Raw genomic sequence first — 19,406 nt, forward strand, 5'->3', positions numbered from 1 at the left:
AGGTGAGAAACATCACTAGACAGCACCAAGCACCAGAAGGCGATAACAGCAGGCCAGAGCAGGAAAAGAGCAGGGCACCACTCGGAGGAACAAATGTGCAAGCCAAGGCGAAAACACCAGGTAGCAGTAAAGCACCAGAAGACCAGAGCAGCGAATCCATAGCAAGAAAAGCACAAAGCACCACTCTGCGGAACCACCTTGCAAGCCAAGGCAAGAGCCATCCTGGAGGCACAAGCATGTGAAAGCGCTGTGACAGCAAAAGAGAGAGAGAGAGTCTGCAAGCACAACCACAAGGCCGGAACAGAGGAGCAACAGCAAGTCATCCCCAGACTACACAGCCAAGGATGGCCACACCTCCTGAAAGGAGCAGGAAGTCAAAGGACAGAAAATCCATCCACAGACCACAGTGTCAAAGAGGGCCATAACCCCTGAATGGATCCGTAGGTCAAAGGACAGGTAACCCATCCGCAGACTACATTGCCAAGGAGGACCACAACCTCTGAAAGGAGTAGGAGGCCAAAGGACAGGTAAAAGAACCCCTAACGAAGAAGACCGGTAGGGAACCAGAAATACTAATCCACAGAGGGAGGAGCAAAAGTAGACCCTCAGGCTGGAGAGAAACCAGCTAGAGGGAAGCCTGACCGGAAGAAAACGAAGACAAGCCACCCAGAGGGAGGCGACTGCAGAAATCCAAGCAGAGGGTCCTCGCAGAACGGGGAGGAAGGGCGGGTCATGAAGGAATCTGCGGCTAGAATCATCTCTACCAGATACATCGTTACCGAAGGCAAGTAACTTGTACATCTGATAGAGACTACCAACTGCAGATTCCTTAACGTAGAATAGATACCCTAGCCATACCCAGAAGGGAGGAGGGCCTGCAAGAGAACCACCCCCCACCCAGAGAGACACAGAGCCCCAGCAAGGGACATGTCACAGGGACAAGAAGAGAAAGATCAGGATATCCTAAGCCCCACCAAGGGAGACTGACCAACACCCCGCAGGGGCAGACAGCCCGAAAATCCTCAAGGAACACAAGGACCACCTCAATCCCTAGGGAGAAGAGGTAGAACCGGAGGCAGGGTCCCCCTGAAGAAACACAGTGACAGAAGATAACTGAACAAACCCCAGCCGTAGCAGCGGACAAGGCAGGGACGGCTCCACCGCCAAAAGTGCAGACGGAAGAAGAAAGGCACAAGAGAACACATGAAAGGCCACAATGGTGTAGCATAACAAACAGGCCTGCACTGGCATGACAGCCGCAAAAACAACAGTTGATGGACAGAATGCAGAACAATGTCATACATTCACCCTAGTACAGAGATCTGGGCCTAAATCCATTGTTTTTTTGCTCACCATGCCATTGCAGTTTGAACCCAGCCATATGATTTAACCCAGATCTCTTGACTGGGGGTGAATGTTTTGATTTGTTCTGCATTCCGTCCATTAATTGTGTGTCTTTTGCTGGCATGACAGCCAGCAGCAGACAACACCACTGAACAGTGCACCCAGGACCAACTAGACGTCAGCCGAAAGCAGAGGGCAGGAGGGGCCAAGAAGGGCCAGGACACGCCCCACGAGAGGGACCTGCACACACTGACCCCCGAATGAAGAGGAACTAGGAGAAATAAATAAAGAAGAACAGAAACGCAAAACCGTGACAACGGAAGGCCGTAGACAGCAGGCCTGATCAGGCCCGCGACACAGCGATCCAGAAGACGGAAGGCCTGGGGCGCAACGCAAGCCACTCCAAAACAACCAGCAGGAAAATCTCACTTGCGACATACCGTGACGCCACGGAGAGCAGAAGGGCGATTACACCTCCCCAGCACATGATAAAGCTATATAATAGATACCATTACCCCACATAGGGCATGTTACGTCCCAGAACATGGGAACCCTCTTAGGAAAAAGTTTCCGTAGCAGAGGACAAACAGAAGACCCTGCGGAGAAAAAAACGCAGATGGCTCGTCAATCAGCCAATAATGAAAAGACAGAAGGCCTAACTCAGGGCCTACACGGCTTACCAACAGTCAAAACCACAAGTCAAAAAAGGGGGGGGCTGGACCAGCAGCCAACAGCACCAAAGTCCCAACAAAAGGACCTGAAGGCACATGAACCACACAGAACACACAACCAGGGCTACTCGGTACAAAGCCCTAGTACAACAGCGGAAGAACACCTCCCTAACACAGACCGACTCACAGGTCACGGAGGAGGAGGAGGGCGAAGCCCCGCAAGAAACCACTGAATGGCAGAATCCACAGGGGCGTGGAACAAAAGAGTGCCATCAAAAGGAAGGTCCACCAACCGTTCCCTCACGTTCTCCGGGAACACACTATCCCAGAGCCAGGCATGGTGACGAAGGGCCACAGAAGTAGCCATGGTACGACCAAGCACCTCCAGAGCCGAGCAAAGAATAAAGGACGCCAGCTCCTGGCCATCCAACACATGGTGCCTCAGATCAACACAGGCACCCTCCTGAGAAGCGGCAGACATAAGGGACTCCGCCGAGTCCCACAAGCAAGAAGTGGCCCTTGCCCAAACACAAAGAGTGTTAAGGGCCTGCAAAGCCGCACTGGTGGAGGCGAAGATATTGCGCCCCCCAGGAATCCAACCAGCGGGCCTCGGCCCACGTAGGGGACAACACTGATGGCAGGAACGGAAAGGCAGTCTGCAAAAGAGGGTCCCTGGTGGAGGGAAAGACAGACAGGGTCAAACGGTGCAGAATGGTGGCGGTGCAGAAGCAGCTGGGGCACTGGGTCCCCCGTGGCGGGCCGCCCCCAAAAGAGACGTGTGAAGCAAAGCCTCAAAGGGAAGAAGCAGCTCCCTACCCCATAACCCTGATAGAGGACTTCCAGAAGATGATCTGTGGGGAAATGGGCAGCTGGATCGCCCATGCGCAAGATCCCCACTGCCGTGGAAACAGCCCGAGCAAAAGCAGCACCGGCCTCTGTAGGCCCCTGTGGAGGGGAAAGCAGTTCCTCGGTGGGCGACGGCTGCAAACTAAGGTGGCCGTCCCCCAGGCCAATCGGAGGAAGGAAAGATCAAGTCCGAAAAGGAGGAGGAGGAGTGGCCGAGGAATGGGGAACCTGAGGACCTTCCAGCGAAGACTGCGGGCGCGGCGACGCCGATGAGCCGTCTTTGGAAGACGCGGGGGAAAACTCCACGACGCGGCGGCCCATCTCCGGAGAAGACGAGACCAACAAGTGCCGAACCTCTGGGGAAGAGGGAGCGTCCGAACATGACTCAACGCCGGCCCGGCGCCGTAGAGTCCGCAACCGGTGTCAGGTCAACGTCGACTGGCGCCGAACGGGACGCCAGAACGACCTCCGCCGCAACTCGCGGCGCAGGAGACCGGAGCCAGGTCGGAGCCGGTACGGCACCAAAAAGGCATCGACTTGACCTCCGATGAGGCAGCCGCCTGCATGGAGGGACGAGGGGCGCCCGGGGACACGCTCGACCCCTAGCCGCCTCCTGCGGTGCCGCCAGGGCCAGCACCCGCCAGCGCCTGAGCGGCATCACCTCGGCCTCAGACAAGGCCGCCGCCTGCCCAGGGGTCGCACCCCGACAGCCCCACATCCTCCGAACCTGGATCCAAACCCGTCGGCGCAGGAGCCGGCGCACGCAGCCAAGGACCCGCAGATGTCCCAGGAAGTTAAGGAGGAAATGGAAGTGTCAAAGAGACCTGCAAGGCCGCCACATAGACCTCCATCTGGGCTTTGGTCGCCCCCGCGCCGGGGATCGGTGGATAGGATGGCGATGCGCGGGGCCGCACCACCCGCGGAGGACCCACGACCCCAACAGGCCGGAGACCGGGCCTCGGGGACAAACTGCGACACTTACCAACAGGTGAGCGACGCCCTTGCGGCCTGGGAGAGGGACGATGTTGGAGACAAAGGCGGCGGTTCTTGAAGCCGTCCGCGGGGAACGGTCGCGGCGACGACGACGACCTGGACATGCGTGCCGAGAGGAGCTTCATCCGGCACTCCCGCCGGGACTTTGGCTTCATCTGCTGATGTCTCACAATCCGTGGAGTCGTGGTGCTCCCCCCAAGCACCACATACAGATGGGGTAAGGGTCCGTCGCCAGCATCTAACGTGCGCAAGACGAGAACGTTTTAAAGCCCGAATGCATTCGCACACTGTACCCAAGAAAAACAAGAAAAGAAGGCCTGAACAGGCCAGGACACAATCCGGGTCCGCATTGCACGTGTAAAAGAAGAAAACTGACGTCGGTGTGCCGGGGTGGGGTTTATGTGGCCTCGCTGATGTCACGCCCGCTTAGGACGTCGGGGCGGAGTCGCAAGGTGCTGCCCCCGGTGCGCAGAGATGCTGGGCAAGAAAGTTTTTCGGGTCCAGTCTCATGCCTGGGGATAATTCTACGTTAAGGAATCTGCGGCTAGTAGTCTCTATCAGATTCTTAAAGCAGAAGGTGAGCTAATTTGTGCACATATCAACTTTCACCTTCTTAGGTGGAGTATTCAATGGAAAATAGAGTTGATCCAATTGGTTTGGAGGAGGATCTAGAGAGCAGAACCAGGTTGAGGTGTCTCTAGTTTTGTTTTGAGCTGTTTGACCAAGCATTGGAAAATTTAGGCTGATCTTTTTAGTTACAGATTCCCTAAGGCCAGAACAGCTTCCGCCTCAGCTAATATAGGAAATGACTGCAAGATACTTGTACCGACAACAGATGCAGCTGACATGGGAGATAGAGGACGAATAGTGTGAGACAGTATTATTGCAGACTGTGATCACTGTAGAACTTACCATCTTCATGGCGGAGATACTGGTTTCCCCCTGGGTCTCTAGCCAAGGACCACGCCTCCCCTTCATCACTCTCACAGAATTCTACCATGCTGTTCTTGTCCATCTGCACCCATGTTCCTTCTGTATTGATGACCTGATCCAATAGAAATCATAATATTTACTGTTTTTCCCACTCAAGTGAGCCATCTGTCAAATAATAGCTAATAAGCTTCAGAATTCAATACAATGAATGCCACTCCAGGCATGGTCTCCAAACAATCCTAAAATTAAAAGAAGTGTTGAAGTGAGAGCCTCCAGTCCGACAATGTTTGGAGGCAAGTCAATAACAATGATAAATCACACAACTGCTTCAGTTTCAAAAATATAGATGTTCATCTTTTGACCGAATAAAGGTTCAAATTAGTAGCATCTTTCAGGCGCATTAATAAATGAATAGGCAAAAGTTAAACTAGCTCAACAGGTTTGTTACGATGTCTGCAAAAGTAGCTGCCAAATTCCAGCAGTCTTTTGAGGAACAGCATGACACACTACATCCATAGGGCCATTTCCATTTCCATAGGAACACCAGAACGTGGGGATTAGAAGATTTTCCAAGTTATGAGCAAAGCATACTTTTAATGATGTACAAATGGCTTACCAAACTAGAATCCACATACATGGTGTGAACATCAAAAAAGTATGCCCCTATCTCATAATATAATTTCTTTTTGATACAGCAACAGATGTCTTTGAAGCAAATTTAAGAGCATGATCCCCCATCATTTTGTAACCTGTGCCTTTTGGAGTCTAAAACACTGTTTCCAAAGAAGATTCATGTGAAAAAATAGCAAGGAAAAACTGTATTGGTCATATGCAATTCTTGCTCTGGGAAAAACAATAAGTTATGAATGTAGATTATGTTGTTTCTTTCACCATTGTTACTAAGCAAGCTAGTATCTACGAAGCCATACATGAAGCTACAAAAATCCATACCTCACCCACTGCCTTGACTTTGTTTCCCAGTACTAACATTCCAATTGGGATACCTCTAAGGTTTGGGCAGCTTCTGATGTTGTGGCCTGACGGCCCAGTCTTCACTACCTTGTACACGCCAGGCCCACCACGAAGGAATGGCTTATCTTGCTCGCGCACCATTGCTTCCTGTAGACCATGTACATTTAATTCTTTGAAAAAGTCATCAACATTGGATCTGGGCTCCTGAAAAATTTAAGAAACAAACAGAACACCACTGGTTAATACACGACAGTTAAGAAATTGCTTATCAACAGTTGCCTCAGTGCATGACTTCAGTTGCTACTGTGATATCTAACCAGGTGTTGTCAATAGTGATAGCCCCGTGAAGTACAGTCGAGAGATAAGATTACAGCCAATTACAGACCTTGATTTCTGAAATGGCTATCATTGTGGCAAGTGGTACTAATACTCAAAGTAAAAATAACAAGGCTCTGTAAGTGTAGTAAAAATAGGAATGTTTATAATCTAACTCTGAGAGGCATCAACTGTGGCTGAGTTTCTGCTTTGAGAGTATTACTGAGAACATAATTAAAGAGAGCATGCAAAGAAACTAACATTAAATATAAAATGAACAGAGAATAGTGGATGATAAAGAGAAAAGAAAGTGAATAGAGAGAAAGAATCAACTATAAACATATAACAAATATACAACTATGAAATAATCTATAATTTACGCGCAATCAGGTGGCTCACATGCCACATCTAATATGCAATTTCTAAGGCTATTTTTACACATTAATGCAGGTAAAGGCCTACTTTTTAGTGCAAAGGAGACACCCATATAAGAAACACATTTAAGGAGGTCATAATAGAATAAAATGGTAAGAGACCTGGTTTTAAAGTATCCCTCTAAATAGAATAGAGAAAAGGACATTTGATAAAACTATTCAAGCCAATGTTCAAATCAAAGCATGTTCAGCGTAAAATAGGTCAATTTGTTTTTGGCGTAGGATCTATGTTGTGGCCTGCAATGCTTGTAGATGTAAATAAGCTTGTAATCTTATTTTTCTAAGCATATTACAAAATAGATGTGTACTTATAGTGTGTGTATTCTATAGTATAAGTGCTTAAAAAGCAGGACTCCTGACATGTCCTTTTACATGAGTGTCCTTGATTTTCTAATAAGCAGATTGCTTTCCTACACACCTCCTCCACAGCATTTGGTGCAAGAAAAAGACATAAATACACTAACTTCTATTAATGAGTGTTGACGAATGGATGGATATCTGTCATCATAGCAATCCAATCTTAGCTCTACACCCATGGTAACGGCCTATCTATATATGGATTACTACTTCACATAGTTGCACCTGAGCTTAAAGTGAGATTGTCTATTTACATTTTTTTTATCATGTAATGCTAGTAAATCCTGTTTCATGTATACATTAAATATGCAAGTGTGTGAAATCAAAGCTCATGTCAATCAGTTTTTTAGCTAATGTCCTCATGGACTCGAAGCATTCTCCAATATACAAACGCAGCATACGTTTAGGTCCTGGTGGTGTCTAATGTGCTAACTACGAGCGGGTCCCTCATTCCTGTTAATTTCCTGAGTTTCATCATTCCCACCATTATCACCACTTAACTCCTCAGAATTGTAATCAATGTGAGTTTTCATGATGTGTTCTACAGATATAGGTTACTTCATGAGAAACCAAAAATCCTCAGTCCGTACTCTCTGACATTATCAATGTGTACTTCCTGCAACCTATTGGTGTGGCAGGAAGTAATTTTTATAGTACTTAAAAGAGCACTAGATGACATTTGTACTTCATACACAAACATCCTCTTTCCCAATGTGAAAGAGGACACTTGCTAGTTCCATCATGCATTAAAACTACATTTACTTTTTGAATTTGATATTCCTTCAGCTATACCTTCTTCCCCACCCCTCTTCTTTACTTTAGTGGGCCCTCTGAAACCCCCTATAACCATCCCCCAGAAATGTGCAACAAACCCTGCCCATAGCCTTTGGGTAAAAGCAACATACAACTGTAATTTCTGTGTTCATTTAGAGCAGATCAGAGACCACCTGATTTCTTCCCCTTGAACAATGTGAATGAGGCTCGATGAATAATGGAAGACTGCAGCAGCCTATTTGTTCAGCATTTTTCGCACTATTGTTTGCAAATCCCATAGAGGAACTTGAATGGAAAGGAATATGCTACTTACCAGTATGCTTCTGTTCTTGGCATGTAGAGCTGCAGAGCCACACACTAAGGATAAGATCGCCATCTGGTGTTGGGCTCGGATGATTGCAGGTTGTTGTTGTCTTCGGAAGAAGTCTTTGGTCACGAGATTGGGGACTCCTCCCCAGGACAACAGTGCGCATGGGCATCCACTCCATCCTCAGATTGTTTTTCGCCATGATGGGAAATGAATGAGTGTATAAGAAGTAAAGAGAAAGGATGTCCATGTGTAGTGTCTAATTAAGACAATGCTGGAACGGATACAGGTCCCGGAGAGGCGGGTGGGCGTGTGTGGCTCTGCAGCTCTACATGACAAGAACAGATGCATACTGGTAAGTAGCATATTCCGTTCGAGGCATATGAGCTGCAGATCACACACTAAGGATAAACTATATAGCAGTGTCTCCCCTAGCGGTGGTCACCTGTATCAGTTGCAGCAGTTTGGAATAGAGTTTTTAGGACAGCTTGGCCTACTGAAGCCTGTTGTTTGGATTGCACATCAACACAGTAATGCTTAGTGAAGGTGTGTGTAGTAGACCATGTGGCTGCTTTGCAAATGTCTTCTAAGGGGATGTTCCCTAAGAATGCCATAGAAGCCCCTATTTTACGCGTGGAGTGCGCCCTAGGGGGAACGGTAAGAGTACTTTTAGCTTTTTGGTAACATATTTGGATACATTTGACTATCCATCTGGCGATACCCGATTTGGAAATAGGGTTGCCTTTATGTGGTGGAGCGAAAGCAACAAACAGTTTCTTGGTTTTCCAAAAAGGTTTGGTTCTGTCGATGTAATACAGCAAGGCTCTCTTAACATCTAAGGTATGAAGTGCCCTCTCAGCTACTGAGTCTGGATTAGGGAAAAAGACTGGCAGTTCGACTGACTGGTTTAGATGGAAAGGGGAAATGACTCTAGGGAGGAATTTTGGATTCGTCCCAAGAACCACTTTGTTCCGATGTAGTTGTAGGAAGGGTTCTTCGAGAGTTAAGGCTTGTATTTCACTTACTCTTCGCAGGGATGTGATTGCGATGAGGAAAGCCACTTTCCATGTTATGAACTGCAGTTTGCATTTGTGCATTGGTTCAAACGGGGGACCCATGAGCCTTGTTAGAACAATATTAAGGTTCCACACCGGGGAAGGTGGTAACCTTGGAGGAATAATTCTTTTAAGACCCTCCATAAATGCTTTAATAGCTGGTACCTTAAAGAGGGACAGGTGTTGTCTATTTTGCAAATAGGCTGCTAATGCCGCTAGATGTAGACGTATAGAGGAATACGCTAAATTGCATCTTTGCAAGTGTAGTAAATAGCAAATGATGTTTTGGATGGAAGCATCCAGTGGTTGTATGTCATTGTTAGCGCAGTAAATGGCAAATCGTTTCCATTTTGCAACATAGCATGCCCTAGTAGTAGGTCTTCTGGCTTCTTTAATGATATTCATACAGTCTGGAGGAAGGTTGAGGTACACGAACTCTAAGACTTCAGGAGCCAGATTGCCAAGTTCAGTGTTTGAGGATCTGGGTGTCTGATTTCTCCATGGTTCTGCGTTAATAGATCCGGGGAGAGACGCAGTTTTTGATGTGGAACTAGCGATAGTTCCAAAAGTGTGGTGAACCAGGGTTGACGTGCCCAAGTGGGAGCCACTAGGATGAGTGTTAGCGACTGTTGCTTCAGTTTGCGTACCACAAATGGAATGAGTGGGAGAGGCGGAAAAGCGTACGCAAATCTGCCGGACCAGTTCATCCATATTGCATTGCCCTGTGACCGTGGATGTGGGAACCTGGCGGCGAAGGTTGGGCATGTTGCGTTTTCTTGTGTGGCGAACAGGTCTATGTCTGGTTGTCCCCACTTTTGGAAGAATGGGAGTAAGACTTTGGGGTGTAGTTCCCATTCGTGTATCTGCTGTGTGTGGCGACTTAAGAGGTCGGCCACCTGGTTCTGAACCCCTGGGAGGTGTTCTGCTAGTAGGTAGATGCTTTGGGGAATTGCCCATCTCCAAATTTGTTGCGCCAGTTGGGACAGTTGTAGAGAATGTGTCCCTCCTTGTTTCTGTATGTAATTCATTGTGGTCATGTTGTCCGTGCGGATGAGGACAGTCTTGTTTTGTAGATGCACTTGGAAGGATTTCAGTGCTAGGAACACCGCTAGAAGTTCTAGGTGATTGATGTGGAGCTGTTTTTGTTGAGTGGTCCACCTTCCCTGAGTGGTGTGTTGAAGGAGGTGGGCTCCCCACCCCGTGAGAGATGCGTCGGTGGTCAGCACAACTTGTGGAAGAGGCTCTAAGAACGGCCGCCCTTTGGACAGGTTGATGGTGTTCCACCACTTCAGCGAGCGAAGTGAGCGGCTGTCCCCCAACACCAGATCGGTAAGTTGTCCGTGGGCCTGGTTCCACTGTTGTGCTAGACATTCCTGTAAGGGACGCATTTGAAGGCGTGCGTAGTGTACTATGGAGATGCATGACGCCATCATGCCTAAGAGTTGCATGAACACTCTTGCGGGGAGAGACTGTTGTGTTTGAAATTTCTTGATGAGACTTTGTATGTTGGCTATCCTGGCTGTGCTGGGATAAGCTACGGCTTTGGATGTGTCTATGGTGGCTCCCAGGTATTGTTGTACTTGGGAGGGTTGTAGTTGAGATTTGGGAGAGTTGATGGTAAATCCCAAGTTGTGTAGGGTTTGAATAGTGCGGTGAGTGTGGAGAACGCATTTGTCTAGAGTATTGGCTTTTATGAGCCAATCGTCCAGATAGGGGAAGACATGGATTTCTTGTCTCCTGAGATATGCTGCCACAACTGCCAAGCATTTGGTGAATACCCTGGGTGCAGTTGTTACTCCGAATGGGAGAACTGTAAACTGATAGTGCTGACCATCTACCACGAATCGTAGATACTTCCTGTGAGCGGGATGCATAGGGATGTGAAAATATGCGTCCTTGAGGTCTAATGTGGCAAGGAAGTCTCCTTGTTGAAGTAATGGAAGGACCTGTTGGAGAGTGATCATGTGGAAATGATCCGATTGTATGTACTGGTTTAGAAGTCTGAGGTCCAGTATGGGTCTTAAGGTTTTGTCCTTTTTGGGAATGCGGAAGTATAGGGAATATACTCCTGTGCCCTGATGTTGTAGTGGAACAGGTTCTATTGCGTGTTTTTGAAGCAAAGACTGTATTTCTTGTTTGAGGAGCGTGAGGTGGTGAGACGTCATGGGACGGTGCCTGGGTGGTATGTTTGGGGGTGGGTTTATGAGTTCGAGGCAGTAGCCAGATTGGATAATTTGTCTTACCCACCTGTCTATAGTGATGGTATTCCAGACAGGTAGGAACTGTTGAAGTCTTCCCCCGACCGGAGTGGAATGGTCTGGGGGGAGTGGTGGCAAGTCACTGTTTGGTGGCTGTAGAGGTGCGGGTGTTGTTGTTGTTGCCCCGTCCTCGGCCTTTAGTATTGTTTCCCCGATAACCTCCTCTAAAATATCCTCTGTTAGGGGATGTTTGACCTGATGCTTTGAAGGTGGAAGAGTTGTCTGTTCCCACATTTTTGGTAGCTCCTCTATAAAAGGAGCAACGAAAGGAGCCTCTGGGTTGAGTAGACTGCAATGCTCCCATAGATTTGGCAGTCTCATTATCTTTCTTCATTTTTTCTAGGGCAGTGTCTACTGCAGGCCCGAATAGTTGCTCCTGATTAAAGGGTTGAGCAAGAATGGTGGTTTGGACTTCCGGCTTGAAGCCGGAAATGCGCAGCCATGCGTGGCGTCTAAGCAATACGCTTGTGTTGACTGCCCTAGAGGCGGTGTCCGCTGCGTCTAATGCACATTTAATGGAGGCATTGGATTTTAGTTTGCCATCTTGGATGAGGTCAGTGGCCTGTGTTTTGTATGGTTCAGGCAGGTGTTGCAAGAGATCCTCTAGTTGATCATAATGGGCTCTATCATAACGAGCCAATAGGGCTTGTGTATTTGCAATACGCCAGTGGTTAGCAGCTTGTGCGGCAACCCTTTTGCCGGAAGCCTCCAGGAGTTTAGACTCTTTGTCTGGGGGCGGCGTGTCTCCGGTTGTTTGGGAGTTCGCCCGCTTTCTTGCATTTGATACGACTAGTGAGTCTAGGGGGAGTTGCGCCTTGATGTACGCAGGATCTTGTGGCGCCGGTCTATATTTTTTTTCTATTCTGGGGTTGAGAACCCTGGCCCTGACAGGGTCTTTAAAAACCTCATTGGCATGCTTTATCACTTCCTTAATCATGGGTAGAATGTGAACTGTTTTCTGCGACTGCTCAAAAGTGTTGAGGAGAAAATCCTCCTCAGGAGTGTCGGTGTACATGGTGACGCCATGAAACAATGCTGCTCTGTTTATAAGCTGACCGAACCCTAAATGGTCATCAGGAGGGGAGGGTTTTGAGGGATATGGAGTGGGGTCAGGTATATCAGGCATAGGGTAAGACCAGTCATCTACTGGTGCTGTGTCCGGGAGTGTAAAGGGATCAGTAGGATCAGTGGGATAAGTAAAGAAATCTGGGTATCCCCCTCCCCCTAAATCATCATCATCCTGTGGAGGTGGTGTGTGAGAAGGAGATGGTAGAGGTGAAGGCGGTGGGGGTGGGGGGGATGGAATAGGAGGTAATGTAGGAGAGGAAGGACGTATGGGTGAAGTGGCACAGTCCTCCTTCTTTGAAGGTGCTGGAGGAGGTGTTGTGTTCAGCTTCCTTTTCTTGTAGGGCACAGCTGTGACATGTCCAGTTTTCGGATTTATGTAAATCCGTTTTTGCTTTGGATCAGGCCGAAAGAGTTCTTCACTGTCCGAAGGCGGCTTTTGCGCCGACTTTTTTGTTTCTGATTTTGATTTTTGTTCTTTATGGACTTGTTTTGGCACCGAGGATGTTTTTGGTGCCGAAGAACTTTTCGGTGCCGAGGAACCTTTCGGTGCCGAAGGACCTTTCGGTGCCGAAGGACCTTTCGGTGCCGAAGGACCTTTCGGTGCCGACGAGCCTTTTGGTGCCGACGAGCCTTTTGGTGTCGGTGGAGACCTCGGCGCCGAAGAACGTTTCGGTGCCGGTGGAGATGTCGGTGCCAAGTGACGTTTCGGGGCCGATGGAGATTTCGGTCTCGGAGCCTGCTTCGGTGCCGAAGGTATTATAGGCACAATGACATGAGGTTTGCTCGAGCCCGAGCCACCTGCAGGCTTACTTTTCTTCGGAGCCGGGCCCGAGGGCGGGCCTTCTGAAGATGTTTTTGGATCGCGACTGGGCCCAGCTGGCAGAGTCTTGACCAATGTCTTTTTGGGTGGTGTTGAGGTAGGGGGGCTGGTACTCACAGGCTGCCCCGGATCAGAATCGTCGGCCTCGGACACGATCTGGAGATCTTCGGAGTCGTCGTCAGGGACATCCTGTGCAAAGATGTCTTCTGGTTCCGGAACCGGCTTGGCCATGATATGGCGTCGAGCTCTTCGGTCCCGGATAGTTTTCTTGGAACGGAATGCGGCGCAGGCTGGACAGCTGGATTCGTTGTGGTCTGGTGAAAGGCACAAATTACAGACCTCGTGGTGATCGCTATGAGGAAACTTTGCTCCACATTGGGGGCATTTTTTAAAAGGTGTCCTTTCCATCAGCCGCGTCCAGAGTCGGTCCGATATGGATTTCTGCTGGACCGGAAAAAAGTTCATCCGAACCCAATGGCGGAAAAAAACAATCTGAGGATGGAGTGGATGCCCATGCGCACTGTTGTCCAGGGAAGGAGTCACCAATCTCGTGACCAAAGACTTCTTCCGAAGACAACAACAACCTGCAATCATCCGAGCCCAACACCAGATGGCGATCTTATCCTTAGTGTGTGATCTGCAGCTCATATGCCTTGAACACAATTTTAGGAACTTTCTTATTGTTACCACCCTTAAAAATTAGCACCAAAAACGAAGGCCTCGGATACTAGGTGACCAAATGTTTGAGAACATTGTGTGCAGTGTGGTCGAACTGAGACACACTTAGCAGCACTCCCAACTTAACAGAATACCATTACAGACTGACAACAGCCATCCTTGAAAACCCTAACAAACCTGCAGTAACTGTACGCCTTTCAAAAACTGCGTTTGGGATCAGGGTTTTGCTTTTTCCAACTGAAAACACTACCTTAGAGAGTACTCGTTGGATTTAAATAAAAAACATGAAAAAACTACACTGCCTTACTCATTTATTGAACATGTACAAGAAGATGAGATTTAATATGTGTACACTCTCCTTGAACTCCTAATGAAGAATAAAGGTAGATGCCACCAACACGGGTGAGGTTTAAAAGGCACAAAAGTAACACAAATTACTTTGTCGATATTCAGGATTCACTTCCCTTTTTTGGGGCAGACCTGATTTTCTGTATTTGAATGTTATCCCTCTTGTGGCTATTAGTCTTCTAGAGATGGGGAGATGATGAAACTAAGATTAAACTATCCTTTTCTCTTAGCTGCCCAAAATTCATTCCACAATCTCACTACGTCAGCTCTAAAAGTCATAATCCCCTATTAACTAGTGTCACAAATGTGTGATGAACTTCAACTCTAACTAATATAGTTCATAGACTAGAGAAGTCACCTCTTCATGTACATCAACATCATTTTTCCGGCTACTTTGCAGTACATAGTGATTGAATAAAAAAGTATTTTGAATTTATAACACAGATACAAAAACAAGAACTATGGGACCACTTTCTAACATACCAACATTTGAGAAACAGGTAGAAAGTCTGTTTATTATCAAGGCAAACATGTAAAAGATGACCTACTAGGGATTTTTCAAAAAGGGGCAAGACGCAATTTCAAGACTCAATTGTATGAGTGTGCGAACAGCAAAATATAGTGGTCACCACCTCTCCCATTGGTTCTGTTGACCACACATACTGCGTACCAAAGTTGGGAAGCAAAAAAGTATTAAGATTTGTTAAAATATATTAGACTGACATTGTGTTGTCTGGCTCTCCTGTTGGGTCTAAGAAAGGAAATGGTAGTATTTTAGGAGGCTTTAAGAAGCCTTCTAAAATGCAGAAAACTGAGATCCAAATAAGAAGTAGCAGATGCAAAATGTTCATTGTTGCTGCTATTTCAGACATAAGCTTGACCTGTATCACTGAAAGACTATACTATCTAAAAAAATAAAACCTTTCTGACTGCAGTAAATTAAGTGAAATGATAATTATCTACGTCCAATGTCAAGGGCTTACTCTTGTGCTGTAATGAGCGAGGGACTTTAGAATGAAGACCGATAAGAGTTTAAAAAGTAACAAACTACTTTTATAATCCTCCTGATGCCTCCAACCTTTCGAGCGTGCAATATTATAAAGTCAATCTACAAACACATCAAGATGGAGAACATCTTTTACCATTGTAGAGGACCAGGACACTGCCCGCTACTAGGAACGACTTCACCAGAGACAAGTACAGATGCATATCTAGATATCCATTTTAGGATTCCGGAACATTCAGATTCATCCTGCTCTGAAGATGTGGATTAGATCGAAACAGATCCACATGTATAGGAGTTTTTAATTGTACCGTCTGTTACTCCCTAAAATATTTCTGACAAGATCTGAAGCAAACAATCTCTTTGGTTTATAGTCCTTATTTGAACTTTTACTTCCATGTACATAGTCAGTATTATTGCTCTACATCTCCATATGGCTGCTAAACTAAATAAACTATATGACCCCGCAGAGATGGAGAAAATACCACCCACTTTGGGGTAGATAAACTCACATCACAAGGTCCTGGAGTAGGGAGTATAATAATCTTACCAGCAAACCTTAGTGAAACATGTTATGGAGTCCAGTACAAAGGCAAATAAAATAAATAAAAACACTTTGCACTACGCCCTTGTATCTTGCAAAAGTTTAAAGCCATGAAAGCAAGTAAAACACAGGCAACACTATGACTGGCATGTAGGGATCAGAGTGAATCTCTGGGAATTTTGTTGATGTTCACTGCAATTTCAGTAACGGGCATTATATTGCTAGGACAGAATACTATACCGTAAACTTTCAGAGACTCCGATGGGAGGAACAAGAGGGCATCGGGATCTGCGCCCTCCAAAGAAAAAAAAACAAAAGGCAAAACCTGATAGATCAATGCTATACTGCCAGGGGAATTACGTGTTGTGGGAGTAATCTATACCAGTGTTTCCTAAATTGTTGGCTGCGAGCCAATTTTTGGTAGGTTGTGAAAATCCTTGTCTTCAGAAGGTGAACAAACAAATACGGATGCCTTCAAATTATGCTTTACCTTCTCACATTTGCTGTGCTTTAAAGACAGATGTCCAATGTCAGGCTTTGTCATATGACAAATTGCTGGTGCACAAGTTACTACTTGTGTAACAATATATCTGTAAGAGACATCAGTTAGTGAGAGATTCCTTACCTTAGAATATCCCCAGGTGTCAGACTGGATCCGGAAAGTTTTGCTAGCAGTACCCCTGCGCGTCAGTAGGTGGCGTCGTGCGGCTCCACGTCCGCCGCTGGCATCGTAAGCGGCGAGATGACGTCACGGAGACTATTTAGGCGCCACCCATGCGCGCGGACATCAGTTCTGTACACGACTTTCCGCGCCAGGAATGCAGAGCCATGCAAGAAACTGACCACTGGTGCCATGAAACTAGGACCCTAAAAAGGGGGATGACCTTAACCCTAGAAATCAATTCGCAGAACGGGGAGTATGGGTGGGGCTATAAGGAATCTATCACTAACTAATGTCTCTTACAGATATATCGTTACACAAGTAGTAACTTGTGCATCTGAAAGAGACACGTTAGTAATAGATTCCTTACCTTAGAATAGATACCCCACCAATACCAAACCCGGTGGTGGGTCTGCGAACAAGATTATACCAGAAAGTCATAGAGAACAGAACGGCCAAAGAAGACGTCTCTCCGGACCGGACTGTCAAGGCAGTAATGCTTGGTAAACGTGTGCAGTGAGGCCCACGTAGCTGCCTGACAAATGTCCTGCAAGTGGACGCCACGTCCCAAGGCAGTAGCGGCTGCCATTGCCCTGGTAGAATGGGCACGCAGCCCCACAGGAGGCTCCTTCTTGGCCAACGAGTAACAGGCCTTGATGCAGAGAACAACCCATCGAGAAATGGTCCGCTTGTGCACAGCCCGACCTCTTTTGGCGCCCACGAAGCCAACAAAGAGCTGGTCATCCAACCGGAACTGTCGGGTGCGCTGCAGGTAGAACATCAGCGTCCAGAAGGTAGAGCCTCTCTTTCTCTTTCGAAGGATGCGGAGGCGGAAAGGTGGTGGGCAAAGTGAAGGTCTGCCCGATGTGGAAGGGCGTGACAACCTTTGGCAAGAAAGAAGGACGGGTCCTTAAAACCACCTTTTCCGGATAAACAGAAAGGAAAGGAGGTTTGGAAGAAAGAGCCTGGAGCTCACTCACTCTTCTGGCAGAGGTGATAGCTACCAGGAAGGCCATCTTGAGAGTGAGACGACGCAAAGGACAGGTATGAAGGGGCTCGAAGGGAGCGCACATCAGATATGTCAAGACAATGTTTAAGTCCCATTGAGGCATTATAAACGGTACGGGAGGAAACGTGTGCGTAATGCCTTTTAGGACACGGTTAACAATAAGGGACTTAAAAAGAGAAGGCTGATCTGGAAGCCGTAAAAAGGCAGAGATGGCCGAAAGATAACCTTTGATAGTGCCCAGAGCAGAGCCCTGCTGGGCCTAAGAAAGAAGGAACAGAAGGACTTCAGAAAGAGGGGCAGAAAGGGGATCCACAGCCTTAGCTGTACACCATGCCACAAACTTGTTCCACCTGCAGGCGCATACCGTCTTAGTGGAGGGACGCCTGGCTGCCAGAATGACATCACCGACTTCGGGAGGAAGATCGAAAGCTGTCAACTGTCGCTGCTCAACCTCCATGCATGGAGGTGGAGGCTGGACAGGTTCGGGTGGAGGACCGTCCCCTGCTGCTGCGACAGAAGACCCTCCCGAAGAGGCAGTCGGATTGGGGAATCGATCGCCATGCTGAGTAGCTCGGGATACCAGTATCTTCGTGCCCAATCCGGAGCCACAAGGATGACTTGGGCCTGGTCGCGCCAAATCTTCTTCAGCACTCTGGGCAGAAGTGGTATAGGCGGAAAGGCGTACAATAGACCGCAACTCCACTTGCGACGAAAAGCGTCGCCTAGCGAGTGCCGTTTGGAAATTCGAACGCGCACAACTGAAGACATTGCTCGTTCTCTTCGGTGGTGAATAGATCTAACCAAGGTTCTCCCCACTGCTGAAAGAGACCTTGTGCCACGTCCGAGCTCAGACGCCATTCGTGATCCATCAAGCACCGGCGGCTGAGTTCGTCCGCCCTTGCGTTCAGAGAACCTGGAAGGTGTTGAACCATCAAGGTGGTGCCTTGATGTTCCACCCATGTCCAGAAGCGCAGAGCCTCCTGACATAGGGTCCAGGACCCCAACCGCCCTCTCCTAAGTGGCCTCCCCATCCCAGGAGGGATGCATTTGTCACCACTGTGTGCTCCGGTTGGGGAAGGGAGAGGGATCTGCCATTGACCCAATCGCAATTCATGAGCCACCACTGCAACTGCTGTGCAGTTCCCTCCGAGGTCTGGACATGATCGGACAGGTTGCCCTGATGCTGCGCCCACTGGAACTTCAGGTCCCACTGCAGAGCCCGCATATGCCATCTGGCATGTGTCACTAGCAGGATGCAGGAGGCCATCTGGCCCAGAAGCCGGAGAGTCATGCTGTCTGAAACCCGGGACAGAGGCTGAAAGATCGGAATCATAGCCTGAATATCCCGGACTCACTGCTCGGGAGGATAACCCCGAAACCGCGTCGAATCCAGAACCACTCCGATGAAGGGGAGCTTCTGAGAGGGACTCAGGTGCGACTTCGGCACGTTGATGGAGAACCCCAGCAAATGCAGGAGGTCAGCCGTAGTCCGAAGAAGAGGGACAACTGCCTGGGGCGAGCCTGCCTTCAACAACCAGTCGTCTAGGTAAGGAAAGACTGACACCCCTGACCTGCGCAGATGAGCTGCGACCACTGCCATCACTTTCGTGAACACCTGAGGGGCGCTTGTAAAGCCTAAGGGGAGCACGGCAAACTGAAAATGCTCCTGGCCTACTGTGAATCACAGGTAACGCCGGTGGGCCGGCAGGACGGGATGTGAAAATATGTGTCCTGCAAGTCCAACGCTACCATCCGGTCTCCAGGGTCGAGGGCAGCCAGGACCTGAGCCAGAGTCAGCATTTTGAACTTCTCCTTCCGGAGGAAGCGATTGACGTTCCGGAAGTCCAAGATGGGGCGCAGGCCCCATTAGTCCTTCTTGGGGACCAGAAAGTAGTGGGAATAACAACCACTCCCTACTTCTGGCCCAGGAACGCACTCGATGTCCCCCATGGCCAAGAGGGCCATGACTTCCTGCTGGAGAAGTACCAAGTGATCCCCCGACATGCAGCGGTACCG

General features: G+C 48.2%; 1 protein-coding gene across 15 annotated transcripts in view; it reads right to left on the minus strand.

The window, feature by feature from the left end:
- Nucleotides 1-19,406, minus strand: part of MYCBP2 (MYC binding protein 2) — a 1,771,217-nt gene that overhangs the window by 607,675 nt on the left and 1,144,136 nt on the right. For 12 of the 15 annotated variants that reach the window (XM_085622060.1, XM_085622057.1, XM_085622054.1 and 9 more), the window contains 2 exons: nucleotides 5,739-5,963; nucleotides 4,767-4,899 (listed from right to left, as the gene is read on the minus strand). In XM_085622060.1, coding sequence (XP_085478186.1) covers nucleotides 4,767-4,899; nucleotides 5,739-5,963 — 358 coding nt within the window. The remainder of the gene's footprint in view (nucleotides 1-4,766; nucleotides 4,900-5,738; nucleotides 5,964-19,406) is intronic. The other 3 variants (XM_085622067.1, XM_085622065.1, XM_085622061.1) reach the window with 1 other exon arrangement.

Source organism: Triturus cristatus, chromosome 8 (genome assembly GCF_964204655.1).
Source record: "Triturus cristatus chromosome 8, aTriCri1.1, whole genome shotgun sequence".
Lineage (NCBI taxonomy): Eukaryota > Metazoa > Chordata > Amphibia > Caudata > Salamandridae > Triturus > Triturus cristatus.